The sequence below is a fragment of the Charadrius vociferus genome, unplaced genomic scaffold (genome assembly GCF_000708025.1).
Source record: "Charadrius vociferus isolate BGI_N301 unplaced genomic scaffold, ASM70802v2 scaffold362, whole genome shotgun sequence".
Taxonomy (NCBI): Eukaryota; Metazoa; Chordata; class Aves; order Charadriiformes; family Charadriidae; genus Charadrius; species Charadrius vociferus.
The window spans coordinates 217,241-237,241 of NW_009647052.1; the positions used below are offsets into that span (position 1 = coordinate 217,241).

At 37.2% G+C, this 20,001-nt stretch overlaps 1 protein-coding gene across 1 annotated transcript in view; it reads right to left on the bottom strand.

Annotated features, from left to right (window-relative positions):
- Nucleotides 1-588: 588 nt before the first annotated feature.
- SENP6 (SUMO1/sentrin specific peptidase 6) overlaps nucleotides 589-20,001 on the bottom strand; it is a 66,078-nt gene continuing 46,665 nt past the window's right edge. Inside the window, exons 13-23 of the mRNA XM_009895763.1 lie at nucleotides 18,769-18,995; nucleotides 18,082-18,188; nucleotides 17,880-17,996; nucleotides 16,873-16,995; nucleotides 16,534-16,626; nucleotides 11,727-12,160; nucleotides 8,622-8,725; nucleotides 6,428-6,516; nucleotides 4,143-4,211; nucleotides 3,862-4,012; nucleotides 589-1,132 (exon numbers count right to left, since the gene is read on the bottom strand). Coding sequence (XP_009894065.1) covers nucleotides 923-1,132; nucleotides 3,862-4,012; nucleotides 4,143-4,211; nucleotides 6,428-6,516; nucleotides 8,622-8,725; nucleotides 11,727-12,160; nucleotides 16,534-16,626; nucleotides 16,873-16,995; nucleotides 17,880-17,996; nucleotides 18,082-18,188; nucleotides 18,769-18,995 — 1,724 coding nt within the window. The 3' untranslated portion in view covers nucleotides 589-922. The remainder of the gene's footprint in view (nucleotides 1,133-3,861; nucleotides 4,013-4,142; nucleotides 4,212-6,427; nucleotides 6,517-8,621; nucleotides 8,726-11,726; nucleotides 12,161-16,533; nucleotides 16,627-16,872; nucleotides 16,996-17,879; nucleotides 17,997-18,081; nucleotides 18,189-18,768; nucleotides 18,996-20,001) is intronic.

The following is a 20,001-nucleotide window of genomic DNA, read 5'->3' on the forward strand; positions in this document are numbered from 1 at the left end:
TTTTTTCTTTTTAAATGTTCATTACTTAGATAAAGCACATATGAATGTAACATTCAGAATTGTAACATAGAAAATGTAATGTGGGCAATCTGCTATTCCAAGTACACTTACCAAAATACAACTTTATAATGAAGAAAGTCTCAAAATACACCTGTACAACAATTGGGATCCACAAAATATGATTTAATAGTATCACTCAAGATCACTTCATTGAAACCACTTTTATAATACTGTTTGAATAGTAATCTCTGGTCAAAGAGCATTCTCCCCCTTTTCCTAGCTCGTCCCACTAAAGCACGTGTGGAATTTTAATTGCAATGCGTATCTTTTAAAACCCCAAATCTGAAGCAGTCCTATTAACTATTACACTGCCTACACTTAGATACTGGGAGGATGGGAATCACCCTCTCTGAGGCCATGGTACATTGAGACACCCATATTATTGTTTGTAGCGCAAGCAGAATAATCTTGTAAAGGGCAACTAAATAGGGTCAAAATATGAATTAATTATCTCACTACCAAATCGTTCCCTATGTGTTACTTAAGCCTGTAACATTACAACTTTACTGAAAAAGAAAAAGTTAACCATTTTATCCTATAAATATTTTCTTTATTTGCTTTATGTTTAGAAGTCGCTATTTAAGTTCTATTAACAGAAATACATAACAAAAGCTCCCTAACAAGTGGAAAAAAAGTAATTACAAATGCTGAAAAAGTTGGCCTCATTAACATATGTACAGACTTGCTTACTTAATACACATCTTTGTGGGAATTAAATCATTTTATGACACACATTTATACAGGCATTAAACATTCCCAAGTAACTTTGAGCAGAGAATACGCCAAATCTTTAGTCTGGGCAGACAAAAAAAATGTATATTTCAGTTTTGATTGTGGAGTTAACATGCAACAGATACAACATTCAGTCTGAGCTGCTGTTGATAAGTTGTTCTGTTTTCTCCTGCAAAGATCTTTCCATTGAACTTGGGTCCTTTTGTCCCTTCTTCTCCTTGTTCTGCTGTTCCTGCAGCTTCAGGATTATTTTTCGTATTTCTTCTCTTTTGGTTTTCATTCTTGGGCGTGGAAACCAGTCTGTTAAGTTCATTGGTAGCTCAAAACTCAGAATGGGATTCTGAAAAGAAAGGGCATTTAGATATTAAAGTAAGGATTTATAAGCTAAAAGACTGGAGAGAACTGTAGAGGGGAAAAGTACATTCCTCCTCACCTCATTCCATCAGCATGGAACTAAATTTCTACAATTTGTGTGTTTTGTACACGTACAATTAAGGTAGAATCAATCAAGCTTCAGTATACTACACAGTAACATTCATCTATATCACAGTTCTGGTTATGGAAGTGCCCAAATAATCTACTCAGTTTGCTACACCTTTTATACAAAGTATTTGACTGCATAAACATGTAAAATTTTTCTAATTAAAAAAAAAAGGAGGGGGGGAGATAAAAATTATTGTAACGATATAGCACATTTTTTTTTAAGGACGACTGGCATAAAAATCTAGAGCTGATTAGGAATCCGGTCCTGTTCTTATAAATACCTTTAGAACCACAACCACCTAGGAAAGTCAGTTTTACATTTCACCCTAAAAAACAGGGCCGGTGAAAAGCCCCTGGCTACTGCCAGCCCTTTTTATGCTGATATTTTGTTTTCTTGATAGAGGTCATTCATCCAAAGAATTAAGAGAATGATTATTATGCGACACTATCTACACCACTTCTGTGACACTGTACACTTTCACCCTAAACAAACAACAGGTTTTGGAATTGTGTTTTCTCTCAAAAGAAATTCCTCCCTTTGTGTATTGTAGTTTACATCATTAATAGGGTTACTTAAGAGTGAATTATATTCATCCAACTGAGCTAACACTAGCAAGGCTGCTTGGGAAAAAAACTAGTCACATTCTGCACAGGAACAGGTCAGTGCTTAATGTCGCACTAGCTACATTACTCCACATCCAAACAGAACATCAATTAGATAATATAGCAATAAAAAAAACCCCTGTGTTGAACTGACTTTGCTAATGAAGCTACTGAATACCAGCAGTAAGTAGACTTCAGAAGAATGACACTGAAGATGCAGAAAATCATGAGCAAAACCTGGTTCAGTTTTCCATTGGTTCAATTACGAAATAGGCCATTTAAAAACAAAAAATAAACAGTGTGTTTACCAAAACCAGAAAGATATTTCAAATTAATCAAATTAAGTGGGGAAGAAAAGCAGGAATACGGGCCAGTAGCCAGTTGTGCACATATTCTCCTGCCTCGGAGCTTCCTTCTTGCTTTTCGACTTCTGTTGTCACGAACTGACGTTTCCCCATTCCCCCACCCCAGCCCCGGCTCCCGCTGCCGACCGGGCCACCGAGCTGAGCCGCCCGGCCGCGGGCCGCGCATCTGGCAGGTCAGAGCTGTGCCCCGGGGCCGATGGGCAAAGCCTGAAGAGGCACTGTGTTGAGGGAGGGCTGAAAAACTACCTGCTGTGGCAGCTGACAGGTATGCTCCTTATCACGCTACCCACTCTGTCAAATGAGTCTCGGGTTTAAAAAAAAACGCACATCATGATTTTAACCCTTATTATTAAAAAGAATATTTGAAATAAATCCACAAAGATGTGCCTGAATAGTTCACAAACATCAAATTAAGCACCCCATCCCACATACTCCCCATTCAGTTTGTACAGCTGCTGAAAACTATGAGACACTGCAATTTTTCAAACACATTAGCAGCCAAAATTATTACTTCAATAACTGTAAGACAGTCAAGTACCGTGCAGGTAGTACAGGTTTTCCTTTCCCACTAGTGTTACTTCTGAGAATACCCTGTGATTTGCTATCTGACACATCTACATGCCATCCCTGTTCCCCGGCAGCCAAAGCTGCCGCATACTGCAAGACCAGGTGGGGCACGGGATTCAGCCTGACGTAATTCAGCAATCAATTTGCAAGAAGGAAGGGCCTAAGATTATTAAAACTTGGTTGCTCCTCATATCCCCTGTGTACAAAAAGGAAGCACCTGAGGATGGCTCTAAGCTCTCAAGGGCTCATCGGTAAAGCAAAAGCTTTTGGCTTTGATTTGCATGAATGCACTCTGCTAAAGCCCTGCTGCCCTCATGTGAAGTACGAAGGAGGAGAAGAAACCGCTGGCTTTCTCAGGCAAGGTTAGTTCCCGGAGAGTTTAGGAACAGTGCTCAAGTACTATGGACTGTCAACAGAGTTACTGTCCCATGCAGGCAACATTTCACTTGACCATCATTTCTCCTCCCAACCCAGACCTGAAGGTGCTAATGCCTCCTCCACTCGTGAAAGGAGCTGTAACTTGAAGATCCAGACAGTTAAAGTAAGTAAGATTTTAACCAATTTCAATGGAATCAAAATGTGGCATTTAACCGTAATGATTCCACTTACATGTTTAAATGCAAGTTAAAAAAACTAGCTGTATTATATTAATGAATTTATTCAGAGTCACACTTCTTAGGGGAAAAAAGAACAAGGTTTTTGTACCACATCTTTAGTTTAGAATACAAACTCAAATTTGAACTCTGTTTCTTACTGGATAATTTTAAAGGGCATGCACTATAAGAACATAAAGAAAGACACTAATTATATTTTCTTAACATCCTCTCAGAAAATTCCACAGCTTCCGATTTCTGATACATGTGTGCAACTAATAATGACAACTAGTTTCTTTTCCAAAAAGAATTATGTATGTTTGTGTGTAAATTAGTTTATAATGTACAATCTAATAACGAGGTATGAGCTAAACTAGAAAGCTTTTTATTGTTGTATTAGATCGTATTTGATTGCTGCAGGAGACCCAAAAAATAGTTACATGAACAGGTATACATACCTCAAAAAAGCTCTCCACATACTGCAGTATGTACACTCCACAATCACTGAAGTTGTTCTGTTGTGGCACTTTCGGGTTGGAACCTTTCATGACGTCTTTGGAAAAGCTTCTTTTGTTGCCTTTCCTGACTTCCCATTCCACCTCTAAATATCTATGATAAAAGACCATGCAAATTCAAACTTTTGTTTTCTTGCAGAATTTTGGAAAAAAAAAAAAAAGAAAAGAAAAGAAAAAAAAAAAAAAGGAAACCAACAACCCAAAACCCCAAATGTGAAACTTACTCCCTTAGTGTTTTCACAACATTTGACCGGGAAGGGCCTCTCAGCGAGTCCATAAGCAAAATGCAGGGCCTAAGAGAGAAGAATACAATTTTTAAGTACACTATATTTAACAGCAGTTTAGAAAACACAAAGTTACACAGCTAGCTAGCTATGAAATAACTTGTGGGATGACCTTTAACAAAAATAGATCAATACTTCGAAGTTTCACCACGGCTGCTGTAATCCCCTAACTGGGACAGCTAAATGCAAAGTTATCTTTAGATTTAACCATACACTAAGTACAGAGAACTTCGGAATACACTTAGAAAATATAGTACTGTCAGATTGAAAGCATTTGTTACAGTCAAAATCTAGTTGCCTAAAACCACCTCAGGTGTCTCATGCTCTTTTAGATGCACAGGTATTTGGGTCACTGGCAAGAGACCAGCAAGTGAGGCACAGCACCCATACACATCCTTCTGGAGGACAGATGGGACAGTCCGCAGCCCCCAAGAAGACACTAGGTATGCATGTTCAAGAAGTGATCCCAACCAATGAATCTGAAATCTACCTGACAGTCACCCACAAAACACACTACTGGTGTTTACAAGCTGTCACTTGCTCTAGAGGATACTTTTGATTGCTCCCTTTGCAGTAGCTATAAACATAACAACCGTATCAGCTGCCGTATAGCCAACAGCTGGATTTATACATCAATGCCGACTCATACCAGAGTTCAGAATCTCAGCCTAAGATGTAAGATGTATTTTGAGGGACAAACAGGATGCAGATTACTTTTCATAAAGCTCTGCTTTCTCTTTGCTAACAATAACACATGTGCATTCAGACAAGGTGTCTTTTACAGAAACTACAAACTAATAAATTCAGACCAAATATCTGCATGCATTTATGTATAGGTTTGTTTGCATTTATAAACTATTTTACGTGCATGCAATTTTTTTAGGCATAAGCATATAATCACTTGAATAATGTTTGGTTTTACTTGTACTTGTTTTAATTTCTAACAAAAGAAAGTTTTTATTAACATAGGCAATGCTTTTTAAAAATGCACAATCCAGTACTTTGGGGGATGAGGGAGAGGGGGAAAGAAGTGAAAGTTTTTTCAAGGTATTTTTCTTTTTCCTATAGAAGTAATTCCAGAATATGCTAATAATAAATATTTAAGTACCCTTAATGACTTTCGATACTTAAATGTCCAAGATCTTACGAAATTTCATGGTTAGATTAAAATAATGTCTGGTGGAAAGTATTATGTACAGATAATCCATCATCAGAATGGGACAAATTTAGCCAAGCTATAATCAGAAGTTCATAAATATGCTTAAAACTCACAACACAAATGGATTTTTACTCTTTCATGAAAATGTATGAAGAACAATTCATACACCTTCCATATCATGTATAAATATATAATGTTATCCTGCACCATAAGAATGTATTGTGAAAGCCTTTACCTTTCTAGTAACCATTATATTCACAGAGAAAGAAATATAAAAACGGATAAATAAATTGGGGAAAAAAATACAAACGAAACTGTGAAGACAGCAATACTAGTAACAATATTTCTAGATTTGGAATCATGCAAGCAACTACAGTCAATGATTATGAATAAATAATTTCTGCATTTCAAACATAAAAAAAAATTAAGTTTTAAGAGTTTTAGAATCCAAAACAGGTAAAAAGGTGAAAAAAAAAAAAGTAACTGAATTTAGTACCGGGGAATATTCTTATTAGAGAAAAAAGGAATAATGCTAAGAACGGAGAGAGAAAAAAAAAAAAAGAATAATATGAAGAAAGAGACAATAAAGAGAAACAGCTAGAACCCATTTAGATAAGAAGCGGGAACAGGTAAAATTATTCTCATTTTCCTACACTAATTTGAGTGGTAACAAAGGTTTTCTTTAGTAATTTAATTATTTTCAACTAAAGGCATTTTTTTTTTAATATAGAAGGATACATTTAAACACACTTCTGCACCTCCTTTTTGTAGGAATCTAAGTGCAGGATATCAAAGACCAGCGTTATTTGAAGAAACAATCTTCAATTGCCTGAAGCAGCACACAAGCTTAACAGAAACCCAAAAAGCTTCGCTCGTACTGTCATTCATTAAATTTTCTGCTCACTGAAGATGTTGATACTACAAAGTACAAAATTCTTTCTCAAACACTAATCAAATATGCTCATTAAAGTGTTTGAGACTGATGTATGACCATTTCCCGTAATTACTGTCATTTAAACTCCATAAACTTTTATGAAATTTCCATTTTAACTGTTTTAATACTTACTGTTTGCAGATAGTAGGCTTCAGGTGCCATTGTCCCATTTCCGAATTACAGTTATCATCTACAAGGCCACCATCATCACTACTGTCTTCCTACAGAGGCAACATGTTTACAGGTATTTAAAAGCTAATATTTTTTTTCAAACAGATGCAAAAGAAACTATTGCTTTACTCACCATTTTTGATCAAGACTAGTAACATAAATTTAATAAAGAAATGGTAGCCTTAATCTGAAACCATTCACTGTTTGTAAAGTTTGCATTACCAACTTTTAGTCACACAGTTTCTCAAATCCATGCTGGAACGACATGGAGTGAACGGTGCTATTTATTTAACGACTGCGGAAACTAGAAAAAAACCTACAACTGACACTTCCAAAGCATTGCTGTCTTAAAAGAGGTGCATCTCCACTATTTGGTTATAATCCAAATTATCAGTACTTTCACTTGCTAGTGATTACTAGAAACTTGCTTGGCGGTTTCATGTATGTTATATTCTAGATGGAATGAGATAAAATCTGCAATGAACTCAGCAGGAAAATTTGATCTGTGTTCCAGAACGCACCAACTTGGTCCTTAGGGAAATGAAACTGCTGTGATATTATATATCATGGGTTGCAAAAACAGTCATGCCACAAATGTAGGAATATCCTTTGACTTCAATATTGATTGCTATGAAGGATATGGAAGTTTTAGGAGCAAAACCACTAAGTTCTTGTACCTAAAAGTAACCCAACGATCCATGGTTTCTTACCCTTGTACTGAGTTCACTATTAATGCCACAGACCATTGCATTATAGGGAAACAGATGCTTTCCAAAAATGGGAACCCCCATATCAGCATGATTTGTGAAATTTTTAGTGAGAATTATGTACACTTCACTAACACACAGGATCCTATGACTGAAATCCTTATGCTGTACTGCCTAGTTCCTAATACACTTGTTTCTGTTGCAGCCTCAACTCCATTTTTGGCAGGTGTGAAGGTGCACTCAGTCTGTCACGGCCTACCATTTCCATACTTGCTTTGTGTATTCTAGAAGGTATCAGTGACAGCTTCAGCCTGAGTTAAGTTCTAAGCTACAACGCAACCAGGGAACTTGGCACCTTTTCCTCATGGAACACAGCTGGCCATGTGCTTTCTTCCCTGCCTTCACACCACGTAGGGTGGAAACACTCTACTACACATTCTCCATCTTCAGGGAACTCTAACTGCTACAAAATAGGCAGAAAGGCACTTCCACCAAGTGTGAAACACAGAACGTTTGGGGAAGTGGCAGGACAGGGGAGGTGGGTTGAGTCTGTACGAAAAGCATAGTTAGGTTTCCACATAAACTGGAGCTTTTATATGCGTGCACACACATACATATTATTTGGAAGCCATTACAAATAGCTGCAGATTTTGGAAAATAATTGTTTGTTCTGGACTCAAAGGTCAAAACCAGGTAATTTCTAGCCCATATATTTGATAGCCTCTGATTCTTTATTTCGGACAACTTGGAGTCATACACCTGGAACACGAACAGGAAGGCCAATTAGGAAGAGTAAATGTGTAACTCCTAGCTTGTCACGTTTAACTTACACTGTAGAAGCAACAGGGCTATGGAATAATGCCCTCATACCCAGCAGTGAGTCAGTAAAGGACATGTTAATGATCAGTCTTTCCACAGCTCTAAAATCTAAATGTCTTCCAATTTGAACAAGGACACTGCTTGATTATAAATCCATGTTGTTTAAATTTGATTAGGAGAAGCACCAACGAAACAAACCAGCAGAGTAGCACCTACTTATAAATGTGTCTGTTTATGTCCAGGAAATGCAGCTGAAAGAAGAGTAACCTGTTCTCGGGTCTCGTAGATAAACATGGGGGTGGGGGAGATGAAAGACAGAAATGCGTTGACTTTCAGAGTTTCCACTAAAATCATTGTGTAATATTGTCACTATGCAAGAGACTCACAAAATTAAATGCAGGATCAGTACAGCAGTACCTTATCAAACAATTTACTGAACGAATGTAGAATCCTCTCATGTTAGCTAATTTGCAAATTTTTGAGGGTAACCAGTGCTTTGGATTTGACACTTGTAAAGATAACTAGCTTTAGGCAATGCATATTTACAATGTGCATACAGCTTCTAAGCTGCCTATTCCAAATACAACACAACAGTTCACATTCCCAAATAAAATTGCTAAATTCTTTACCTGGTTATCTTGGTCTTCAGAAAAATCTATAAGCTCATCTTCATTTAGCTTACTGCCATCAGTTGAGTCTTCGCTATAGTTTAGCCTGATTTTGTGCAATCCATCTGTATCAATCACAGACAGTAGTATATTTAAATATCAAATACTATGTCATCATTGAAGACCAAACTCATTTTAAATACCTCAGACTTCCTCAGGATTGTTCACAATAACTGTGATACAACTGACATATAATATTTTATTCATGCATATGAACAAAAGTGAAAACTTTCTTCTAAGTAACAGCAGAAATTGTTCCTTATTTTGTGAAAAGCCTAAAAAAATTCTAGAGACCTAGACTAAAATTCACCATGAAATTACCCTGTAGTTCCATTAAGTCTTTGCAACAGTATAAATTGGTACTGCTGCCAAAAGGAGCAGTCTCATTTGGTCCCTAATATAACTGTTTACTCCCATCCCTAGCTGGTTCCTTCCATGGTTCCAAATACATCCACACACACTGGAGCAGACTGAGAAAGTCAGTCACAAGCTTATTATTCTTTAACTTGAATAATTTCCTTGATCAGATTCACTGTGCAGGATAAGCTCTCCTGGGAGCAGCAGCTTAGAAATGTTTGTGAAACTTCACTGTTTGCTACGGAAAAAGAGTATCTGTGAATTCACTCCCTACCCTCTCTACATATTTAGTCATTTGGGAAACAGCATCAGAAGAAATAATGAATGTTATAGCTATACCTGTGAAAGATGCAGATACAGACAGCTACAGGCTCACTTAGTCTTACTATAGCACCATGCAAGACTTGAGAACAGACTTTGAGGGGAAAAATAATAAACTATGTGGAAATAAGTGAAAAATTAATAACATGCCAGCAAAACCTACAATCTTCATAAGAAAGCTTTTCCTAGAAAAGGGCTATATAATATACCTAAACAACCACAAAAATAAAAGTGTTGGTTATGGTGTCACTGGAGGATTTATTACTTATTAAAGAAAACCAGGACTTCTATAAGAAAAGTAAAGAGGGCAATGAACTAGCTAATGGAAAAAAAAGAGAAGAGCTGCATTTGAGAATACTTCAAGTTGAAGTAACGCTTTGGAAAGAGGTTACCAGTGGAGTTCCACTGGGACAAACTTGGGAATTAGTCTTACTCAGTACCTTTGAAAAGACCTTAGCACAAGAAGTAGGGCATATACTAATTTGATTTATTGCTGACAGATTAAAAAAAAAAAAAAAAAAAAAAGAAAACTAGAATCAAGAAGAATCACATCTCATACAAGAACTGAGCAATAAAAAAAGGATTATTTAAGTAATTAAAAAATACATATTTTGGATGATTTCTTCAAAGTTATTTAGGTATCAACTCCTACTGATTTACAAGTCCAACACCAGGATTTAGCTTGAGATCAAGACATCTAAGTTTAGGCTCCCATGTACAGTAGGCATCTAGGGTCTTACAAGGGTAAGTGGAGACCATACTCAGACCAGAGAGCTACTGAACTGAACAGCTATTCTGTGTCTGCTTTAGGATGAGCAAAGAAGGTCTCTTCGTTTCATTGACTATACTATCAAAGAAGCACCTGCTGTCTTTTGAGATATCCTAGGATATCCAGGACACACATATGGATTTGGCAGAGTCAAGACCCACACCCTTCTGGAGCAACAGCTGAAGGCTGGGCAGAAAACTCAAGGCCTACAACCCTATCTTCCATCTGTTTGAAACGGAAGTTGAGATACACGCTACATCTAAATTTAACTACCTAAACATATGCTTAGCGTCAATCTCAAATTGAATCTGACCCCTAAACCAGGACTGCGACCCGTAAGAATGTCTACATTAACGAAAGGGTGCATCCTCTGCAATAGCTGAGCAAGAGAGTCTGGGTGTTTTAGTCAGCAACAGAAGAATGATCACCAGCCAATGATACAATGCAGCCATTAAAAAAAAAAAAAAAAAAGAACTGTAAACCCAGCAAAAATATATGTCAAAGTATGTTCCAACTATTTACAGACAAGTAACAGTAGCAGCATCCAAGACTCAAGACCATATCATACCACAGCATTATCATAAACAGTAACAGTCACACATAAAGTGAAAAATAAATTAAAAAAAGAGCAGATCTATGCACATCCCCAGTCCCCGCCCCCACCCTGGACCTTCTAGGAGAAGTGACAATGTTATCACAAATGAATAAATTTAAATTAGAAAGTAGGAGAGTGCTTATACCCACAAAGATATTAAATTAGTAATGGCCTGCAGTATACAGACAGACCATATGATTGATAATCTTTTCAAATTTGTACTATAAGCGATGCAATTACTTACTGTGTAAATTAAGTCAGTAGGAATATTATCTGTGACTAAAGTAAAAGTTTTTGCATGACCAGATGTTTTGTAGTCTATGCCTCAAGGGAATCCAAACCTTGCAGTGAGCAGAGAAAACAATCTTTTCCTAATTCCTTCCTATGCCTTTAAAAGTATGTCAACTCCTTTGTTCACTTTGGTACAAACACTGTTTGAGATCAGTGAAATCAGCCTCCCACAGCACTGATGCATGGAGAAAGCCTCTCTAAACGTAACACAGAGGTAACGTAAGAGATTTTATTTTTTTAATTATTTTCCTCTCACTCTTTTTACATACTTTTTATCAGGATACTAAAGAACTTAATGGTGTTGAAGCAAAACTTCAAATACAAGAAGACACTGGAATTAAGGTTGCTCACACAATCTTAATTCAGTCCCCCCATGCACATACATTATGAGGATCCATGGTCAACTACTACTCTTTCCTTAACAATTACAGTGTTAAGTGATCCGAAGTGATACCTACAAAATGATTTTGTGTGAAAAAAGGTCACACAACTGAAAAATTAATCTGATTTAGGAAAACAGTGTTTAATCTCCAGCCCTTTGCCATGAGAGTTATGTCAACAGCCACAAAAACATTTTATATGCAATGGCTATAAATTACTTCTATTGCAAGCACTCAAACTTCAGCCACATACTAAACTTTCAAAATATGAAGTTTACACAATTGCAAAAGTAGTAACAGATGTGAAATCTCCATTTTTTTCATTAAAAAGTGCATATTATTAAATTACATACCCATAGATTGGCTAGCAGTTGTGAATTCACCCTGTATACCATTTTTGTCCGAAGTCCTATGGTCTACTTTATGGCATGCTGATTCCACAGTGTTAGGTTCTTCCACATCACTGTCTATTTGATTTAGTTTTTTGAAAGGCATTTTTCCCCTACAAGGACTTCTTCTACAACATGAAGACTCACTGTCCTCTGTTTCAGTGTTTGGGTCAATTAAAGCTGTATTATACTTTTTGGTCAACGTCTTCTTTGCTGTGGACTTGGAAGGTGAGTTTTGTGCATCTAATTCATTTGGCAAAGGAGATGGTGTGTTGGTCTCTCCATCTGAAGAGGAAGATTTTATCTGTGTTGTAGCATTTTCATGATAGTGGGGATTTGGTTCATATTTGGGTTTTTCTAAACCAGGAAAACAGATGACAGCCAAAAACCAGTGGGCACTGCAAAGGAAAAAATACAATAAATACCAGTAAAAAATACATTAAAAACTAGCAATTACAATAATGCTCACAGTTAAACACTGAGTGCGTGCACACGCACACAAAAACCAAACCCTGCCTCCCATAGTTATCAAAGATAGATTGTAATAGTCATTCACTCTTCTGAGCATGTTTTACTCAAGCCTTCATAGTCTTCTCTAAAGGTAAGATCACTCCATGCAAGTAGTCACCAACAAATTAATTAATAGGATGCAGTTAGCTGAAAACAGGTGCTGTCTAAATATTTATTTCAATTTGCTCATGCTTTATTCCTTCTTTGAATTAAAGCTTATTTCTTTTTTTAACATTTTCTTTATCACTGCATGGAGATTGTGTAGTTCATGTTTTATGGCTGTATAAAGTTTTCTAGGAGTTCAGCACTAGCAACACAAATAGTCAGATCTAATGGTATAGCTGAATTGCCCGTATTCTTCTGACTATGAGATCTTCCAATTGTACATAACACTTCAACTTCACGTTTTAAATAAATCTCGTTAATAGCGAATGAAAAATGGGGAGAAAAGAGTGTTTGTAATGCCATCACCATGACTGTGTTGTCCTCCTCGCCCTTCACAGAACAGACATTCTAACCCTTTCAGGATCAGAAATATTTATATTCCTCAACATAAAATAAGATAGGAGATATGTTTTGCCTCAGTTTCTTCCTTATCTCCTTGCCTCTTCAGGCTTAACTGACTGGCCACTCAATCAGAAATGGAGCAGCAGAAAATTCAGGGATTGAAGCACTGCAAGTAGATATCAACCGGATTTAGAAAATTTTCTGAAGGTTCTGATTTCCTACAGCAAATAACAAAACAGAACCTAGCTATGTATTATGCAAGTGAAACCACATTCCAATATGCTTTATAAAAAACAGTAGGTAAAAATGCATGTCTAACTGACATACTAAAAAATTAGACAATTATGAAGCCTAAACTCCATCAAAACTCTATGGCAGTTACAATAAGCGGCCTTTGAAAGCAGCATGTGAAGTATGGAGGCATTTTGTCTTGAAAGTTTCACCACACCTAGTTAATGAACATATTAAGTATTGCCAAACCTGGGAATCTGTGTGTGCTCCATTAATACAGGTTTTATGTACCAATTATGTAAATAGACTAGCAAATTAACCTGGATCTAAAAGGGAAATAGCTTGAACTTTTAAAAGAACAACCTGTTTCCATTGGAGACTTAAACAAAAAGGACTGTACTGCCAAAGGACCCTGATGCAATCATAGTTAAATCAGCCATATTGTTCTGAAGTTAACTCTCCCCTAGATTCATCCTGCCCACCTCCAGTTATTGCAGTTTGACTACTTGTTAGATGATGAGCCCTCATTCCCTAAACTAATGCTTATGGGAGAGCCTGGAAAGGCTTTCTGGAAGTAGATACTGAAGTCCAGCAACTCCAAAGCAATCATATCTACAACCAGATGCCAGATAAACAGCTGTGTCCTAAAAGAAATAAAAGCATAACTCTAGGCAGCACAGGAGAAACATTATCAGGAACAACCATTTGCAGCATTCCTATGATGTGAGAGAAGCTCTCAAGTCTTCTCAAACCCTAGAATAACTTGTTTCACCTACTACTTAATTCAAGACACAAAGAAGCAGAAGAAACTCTGAGATTAGTTCTCAATCAGACTAATTTTGCCACAGATTAAGGTTTGACACCTTTTATAAATAGTAATGAATGCAGAACTTTCACTGGAACCAAAGAAACTTCCATACCTTTGATCCACTATTGTATCACATAGAAAGTTCTGTTTACAAGGACTAATTACGAGCATGAAACCAGGCGGCAAATTCCTGAAAAATACTTGCAGTGCTGCAATGCTTCAAGTTGCAAACACAGAGAGTCTAGACAACTCAAGGCTGTATACAAGTTCTATGATTATAATCTATGAAGACAAAGAATAAACTGATGGAAGAGAAGTGGGTGATAAAATCCTTACTACACTATATTAGGTTGCACATGCAGATGTTCAGGGAAAGTCATGTTGAAAAAATTCTGAAAACCAGGATCTCCAAAACCACCACAGAATGGCATGTACTTTGTTCTCTATACACCACAGGCGTTAGCTGGCTCTCCCTCCTCACCACTGCTTGATTCTCTGTGCTCTTAGCGTTTTCACTAATCCCTTGAAGTTATGAGGCAATGCCCCGATTACAAAAAAAACCAAAACAAACAACCACAAAACCAACTAGACAGCTAAACACCAAGTAGTTGGAAGTTACATTCTGCTGAAAACACAGCATCTAAACATCTCCATTCTTGTCAATGCAAAGCGTGACAATCCTCATATTGCAAGTGAGGAGCAGGAGAATGGGGAAATTTGGGGAAATTACATAACACAAAAGAAACCACATGAGGGAGTTTCTGAAAAAGCTGCAACTTAGTACAGGTATTAGGTCCTAGCCCACTGCCTTCATCGTAGGACTTGCACGTCTGAAAGACTCATTGCAGATTAAGAAGCCAACTAATATACAAATCTGTATCACAAATATATAAAAATATTGTATTTGGCACAAAAGCAGGGTTTCACACTCCTATTAACAAAGTCCAGGGGCTATATATTTCATAACACATTATACACACAGCTACAGAATGCTACCCGAGGCTGTAACTTACACAAATAGGATCTATACTGTACTTCCTAACCAGATCAGAAATCCTTCAGGTTAGTATTTTGCCAGTAAGACAAAAAAAAAAACAAAACCAAAACCAGCACTTCTAAGGAATGGCAAGGATGAAATCCGCAGTGGACAGGAGGAATATCCTCCATGAGTCATTTTCATCACTTAAGGACTGGCTGTCTTCCCATGGCTGTACAGAGGTCACAGCATCCCAAATTCTAAAATCGGTGCTTGTGAACAGTTTTCTCAGGGATTTACTTACAACTTTATAACAAAGACAGATCAGTTACCTCAAAACTGCCTCTCTACAGCTAGCCTTGGAATTCAGTTGGGAAGGAGGTGGGAAAAGAGAAGATTCAGAAATTTTCCCCCACTGCACAATGGCACCATCTCTAGATAAATTTCTTTGAAGAGCTTTCAATTAAAAGAACCCCTATTCTTTGAATTTTTAAAAGATCAGTTAGGTATGCCTATGATAAGTCAGTTACAATTCTGTCTCTCATTTACTTTAAATGCCTCTACGTGAACACACGTAGCATGTGGAATAAACAGAACGAGTTAGAGACGTGCACAGGGCTGCAGGGCTATGATCTCATTGGCATCACAGAGACATGGTTGGATGGCTCCTATGACTGGAATGTTGGAATGGAAGGATACAGGCTTTTCAGGAAGGACAGGCAGGGCAGATGAGGAGGGGGTGTTGCCCTCTGTATCAATGACCAGCTGGAGGGCACAGAGCTCTGCCTGGGCATGGATGATGAGCTCACTGAGAGCTTATGGGTTAGGATTAAAGGGGGGGCAGGGAGAGGTCTGTGGGGGTCTGCTACAGGCCAGCTGACCAGGAAGACCGAGCAGATGAGGGCCTCTATAGACAGGAGCAGCCTCACGTTCACAAGCCCTGGTCCTCACAGGGGACTTCAGGCACCCTGACATCCATTGGTGGGACAACACAGCAGGGCATAAGCAATCCAGGAAGTTTCTGGAATGCATCGATGATAACTTCCTTCTCCAAGTGACAGAGGAGTCAACAAGGAGAAGTGCCATGCTGGAGCTTGTTCTCACCAACAAGGAGGGGCTGGTGGGGAATGTGAATGATGTGAATGCCAGATGTGAATGGCCTTTTCGTGAAACGTAGAAATGTGTTTGTGAAAACCTGCTCTGATCTTAAGGAAAGCAAGCATCATTAAAAGTCCTTAACAACCATTAGAATGCTAACGGTCTATTTCCTGACACAAGAAAAATATCAGGACAAAAGGATATGAAAAAAAAAAAAAGTTTCCAATACAGGGCAGTAGAGATTTTCAATCACATTTTCTTCCAATATAGCTTTATTGTAACTAAAGGATGATCGCATCTATATCAAAGAAATCTCATTAGAACAAAAACTAAGGACTAAAAAGGGCAAACTGAAAAGCTATCAGCGACAACAGCTTAGAAGAAAGAACTCCAGAGGACCAGTTAAAACCTAGAAAAAGTACTCAAAGTTCGTTTTTGCTCAGTCTTTATATTGTCCAATACCTCTTATACTACAACAATGCACTTAAAGGTCTTACATTGCTATTTTGTTTTTATCACTTGCAAAAAGATGTTTCTTCTCTTAATTTTTAACTTCAATTCACACTGTGATATAACTTTCAAGTTTAGAATTCTGAAGCTTAACCTTTTACCAAACACAATAAAAAGGTATGTTTACTTACGCTTCATTAAGGGGAACAAAAATGAAATCTTTCTCAAAAATGTCAACATGCCGTGTCCATGTTTTTACTCGCCCATGTCGTTTTTGTTGTATTCTACAAGAAGAAACCAAGACATGATTTGTAGGGTGGCTTATTTTAATTGAAAGACTACCTTTGCAGATATTTTCACCTTAGCAGCTTCTTAAGATTTTCATGTCATATTCTATCTGTATTATAGGTGTGGATGCTTCCTAGAGTTCTGTTGCTATCATAATAAGGATTTTATCTCTGTAAAGCATCTGTTCTTGTAGTCTTCACTGTACCCAGCTCTTAGTTGCCCTACCTTATCAACAGACTTACGAAAGGTTTGAAGTTTCATGAATAGTTCTTCTTTCTCTTTGATTAAGGCGTTTATAGAAGAATGAACTGAATACATGTATTCTATCAGCATCTTCTTTTTTCAGTTTTTCAAGTACCAAATACCTAATTAGTTAAAAAAAAAAAAAAAATAATAAAATCATGGAGGTGTTAACTCTTAGTATTCATCACCAGAGTAAGAAGGACTACCAACAGTGCTACGTCCCCACCAAATTCTTGCAGCCTCTCACAAAATAGCTATAAGAATATTAGAGCAAACCACAGCTGCTAATTCATGCAAAATCTGTGTCAATATTTCAAGGCACTAACTGCTCTGCTCAATCAATATTTCAAGATATTAACTGCTCTGCTCGGTCAACAAGTTGTTCTGCTGCTGTTGAATTTATTTTTATATCATGGCAGGAAAACAATCTTTCAATGAGTTTGTTACATAATGACCTATCTAGGAAAGACCCACATTTTGTAAATGACCCACTAAATCTCCAAACAGTCCCACAGTGATGCAGTAATTTTCTTTCCGTCTCTAAAATACTGTAACAGACTTAAAATTATGCACATGCACCTTACATGTAGCATAAATACAGCAGAATACAACAATTTAAGACTCTTCTAACATCTGTAGCATCACTGACACCAAAAATTAATTTATGTATTATGTAAATTAAAAAAAAATGAAATTCCAGGGAACACAAATACTCTACAAAAAAACAAACTTAAAACAGCTTTTTTTTTTTTCCTTGCAGTTAAAAATCCTCTTCAGATGTTAAGAAATTTTAAAGGACATTTTTTCCAAGTGAGAACAATGTCATTGTCAAGCAGGACAGGACAGGAATCAAAATTTCTTCCAAAGATACAAAACCACCTTTACAATTACAGCTATACATAGTTGGAGACCAAATGTTATCAACTGACCTATGAATTTTTAATCTCAGAACTTTTCGAGTTTCAAAGTAAAAGACTACTAAAAACTGATTTGAAATAAAACTTACTTTAAATAAAAATCAATAATAACATCATTTAAAAATTCTCCTTCATTTAGACAATGGAGGTCTTCATTGGTCACAGAAATACCACCTTTAGCTGGAGGAGGTGGATAAACTATCAACCTGAAAAGAAAAATACATTCAATAATAAATATGAAATGCCAAAAAAACTTAGAGAATTGTTACAGGGCAAATATAAATATCTTACTTTTCTATAGGACCAATAAATACTGTATGTGGTTCTCCAATTTCTTCATCATCATCAAAATACGGTAACTGTTTATTTCGCTGCTGCAATTTGGTCTCAGAAGCAACCTTAAAAGAATAAAGCCAATATTAATTTGCACACTGTGCTCAAACTTACCAAAAAGGTAATAAAGCTTGTAAAGCAGTGTACTTCAAGTTTGTTTTTTTTTTCCTTTCCTAGTTCATTTATTACATTTAGGTCTGTACTCATTTCTTGCAGAGCCACAAAACTTTCAAATTCTGTAAGAGGTAGTTTTGTTTAAAGAAAGCAGTAAACTTAACTACAACACTGCAACTTAACTTCTTGTTTGAAACATTACTATTTTACCAGTAGATGAATTTGGAAACAATTATTCTCTAATTATAGTACAAATTTCTTATCCCTTAATAATTTTTAAATGACAGCATTACTTGTGGACCATTGTACAACCTTATGATCAAACTAAACACATTGAAAAGTATTGTGAACGCACAGACTATTTCCCACAGTTTCATAACCCGCCATGGACCAGTCTGGGAACCCTTATATAAAAGCCAGCAGAAGTTGTTGGTATTTTTTTTTTTTTGGTCTAGGACTAGCACGCTATCTTCAGTGTATTTGTAACCCAAATAATAAAATAACTTTGTTTTAAGACAAAAACATAATTACATTTTTTATTTTGTTTTCTCTGTGAGATGGGCTTCCTTTGGAATTGTCTTCCAAGCACTTCGTAAATGCAACAAGCCTGCCATTGGCTTCTTCAAAGGAAATTTTCACAAAGAAGTCAGAAATATTATTTCTAATACCAATGTCAGTAATTATTTTTTCAAATATTGAATTTGCATGAGTATCAAGACCAGTTTCAAAAATCAAAATGATGTACTGTTCTTCTTGACCTAAAAAAAAAAGCAGACAGAATACTATTAATTTAGAAACAAAATGAAATATGTTGCAATTATAAACAGATTTCAAAGAAATGTGGACCAACACGTGTACACGCTGCTGACAATGCATACAAGCAGTAATATACATGCACGCAGATGGACAGAAGGATTAACTACCAAACCCTTCTACCTAATTTGCAAAAAGAGTGCATTCAAATTCTGCCTTAATCTAGAAATGTTAATTATTGCACCTGATAAATTTTTAAAATAATAGAATGGTTAGAGTTCGAAGGGTCCTTAAAGACTGTCTAGTTCCACCACCCCACCCCCACCGGACAGGTACACCTTCCCGCTAGACCAGGTTGCTCAAAGTCCCATCCAACCTGGCCTTGAACACTTGCAGGGATGGGGCATCCACAACTTCCCTGGGCAACCTGTTCCTGTGCCTCATCACCCTCACAGTAAAAATTTTCTTCCTAATATCTAATCTAAATCTACCCTCTTTCATTTTGAAATCATTACCATCAACCTATCACTACACTCCCTCATAAAGAGTCACTCCCCATCTTTCCTGTAGGCCCCCTTCAGATACTGGAAGGCTGCTATAAGGTCTTCCCAGAGCTTTCTCTTCTCCAGGTGGAACAACCCCAACTCTCTCAGCCTGTCCTCACAGGAGAGGTGCTCCAGCCTTCGTGGCCCTCCTCTGGACTCGCTCCAACAGGTCTATGTCCTTCTTACATTGAGGGCTCCAGAGCAGGACACAATACTCCAGGAGGAGTCTGGGGTCTGACCAGAGCAGAATAGAGGGGCAGAATCATCTCCCTCGACCTCCTGGCCACGCTTCTTTTGATGCAGCCCAGGATCACAGCATCACAGAATTTTCAGAGTTGGAAGGGACCTGTAGAGATCATCTCGTCCAACTCCCCTGCTAAAGCAGGATTGCCCAGAGCACATTACTCAGGACTGCATCCAGGCGGGTCTTGAAAATCTCCAGAGAAGGGGACTCCACAACCTCCCT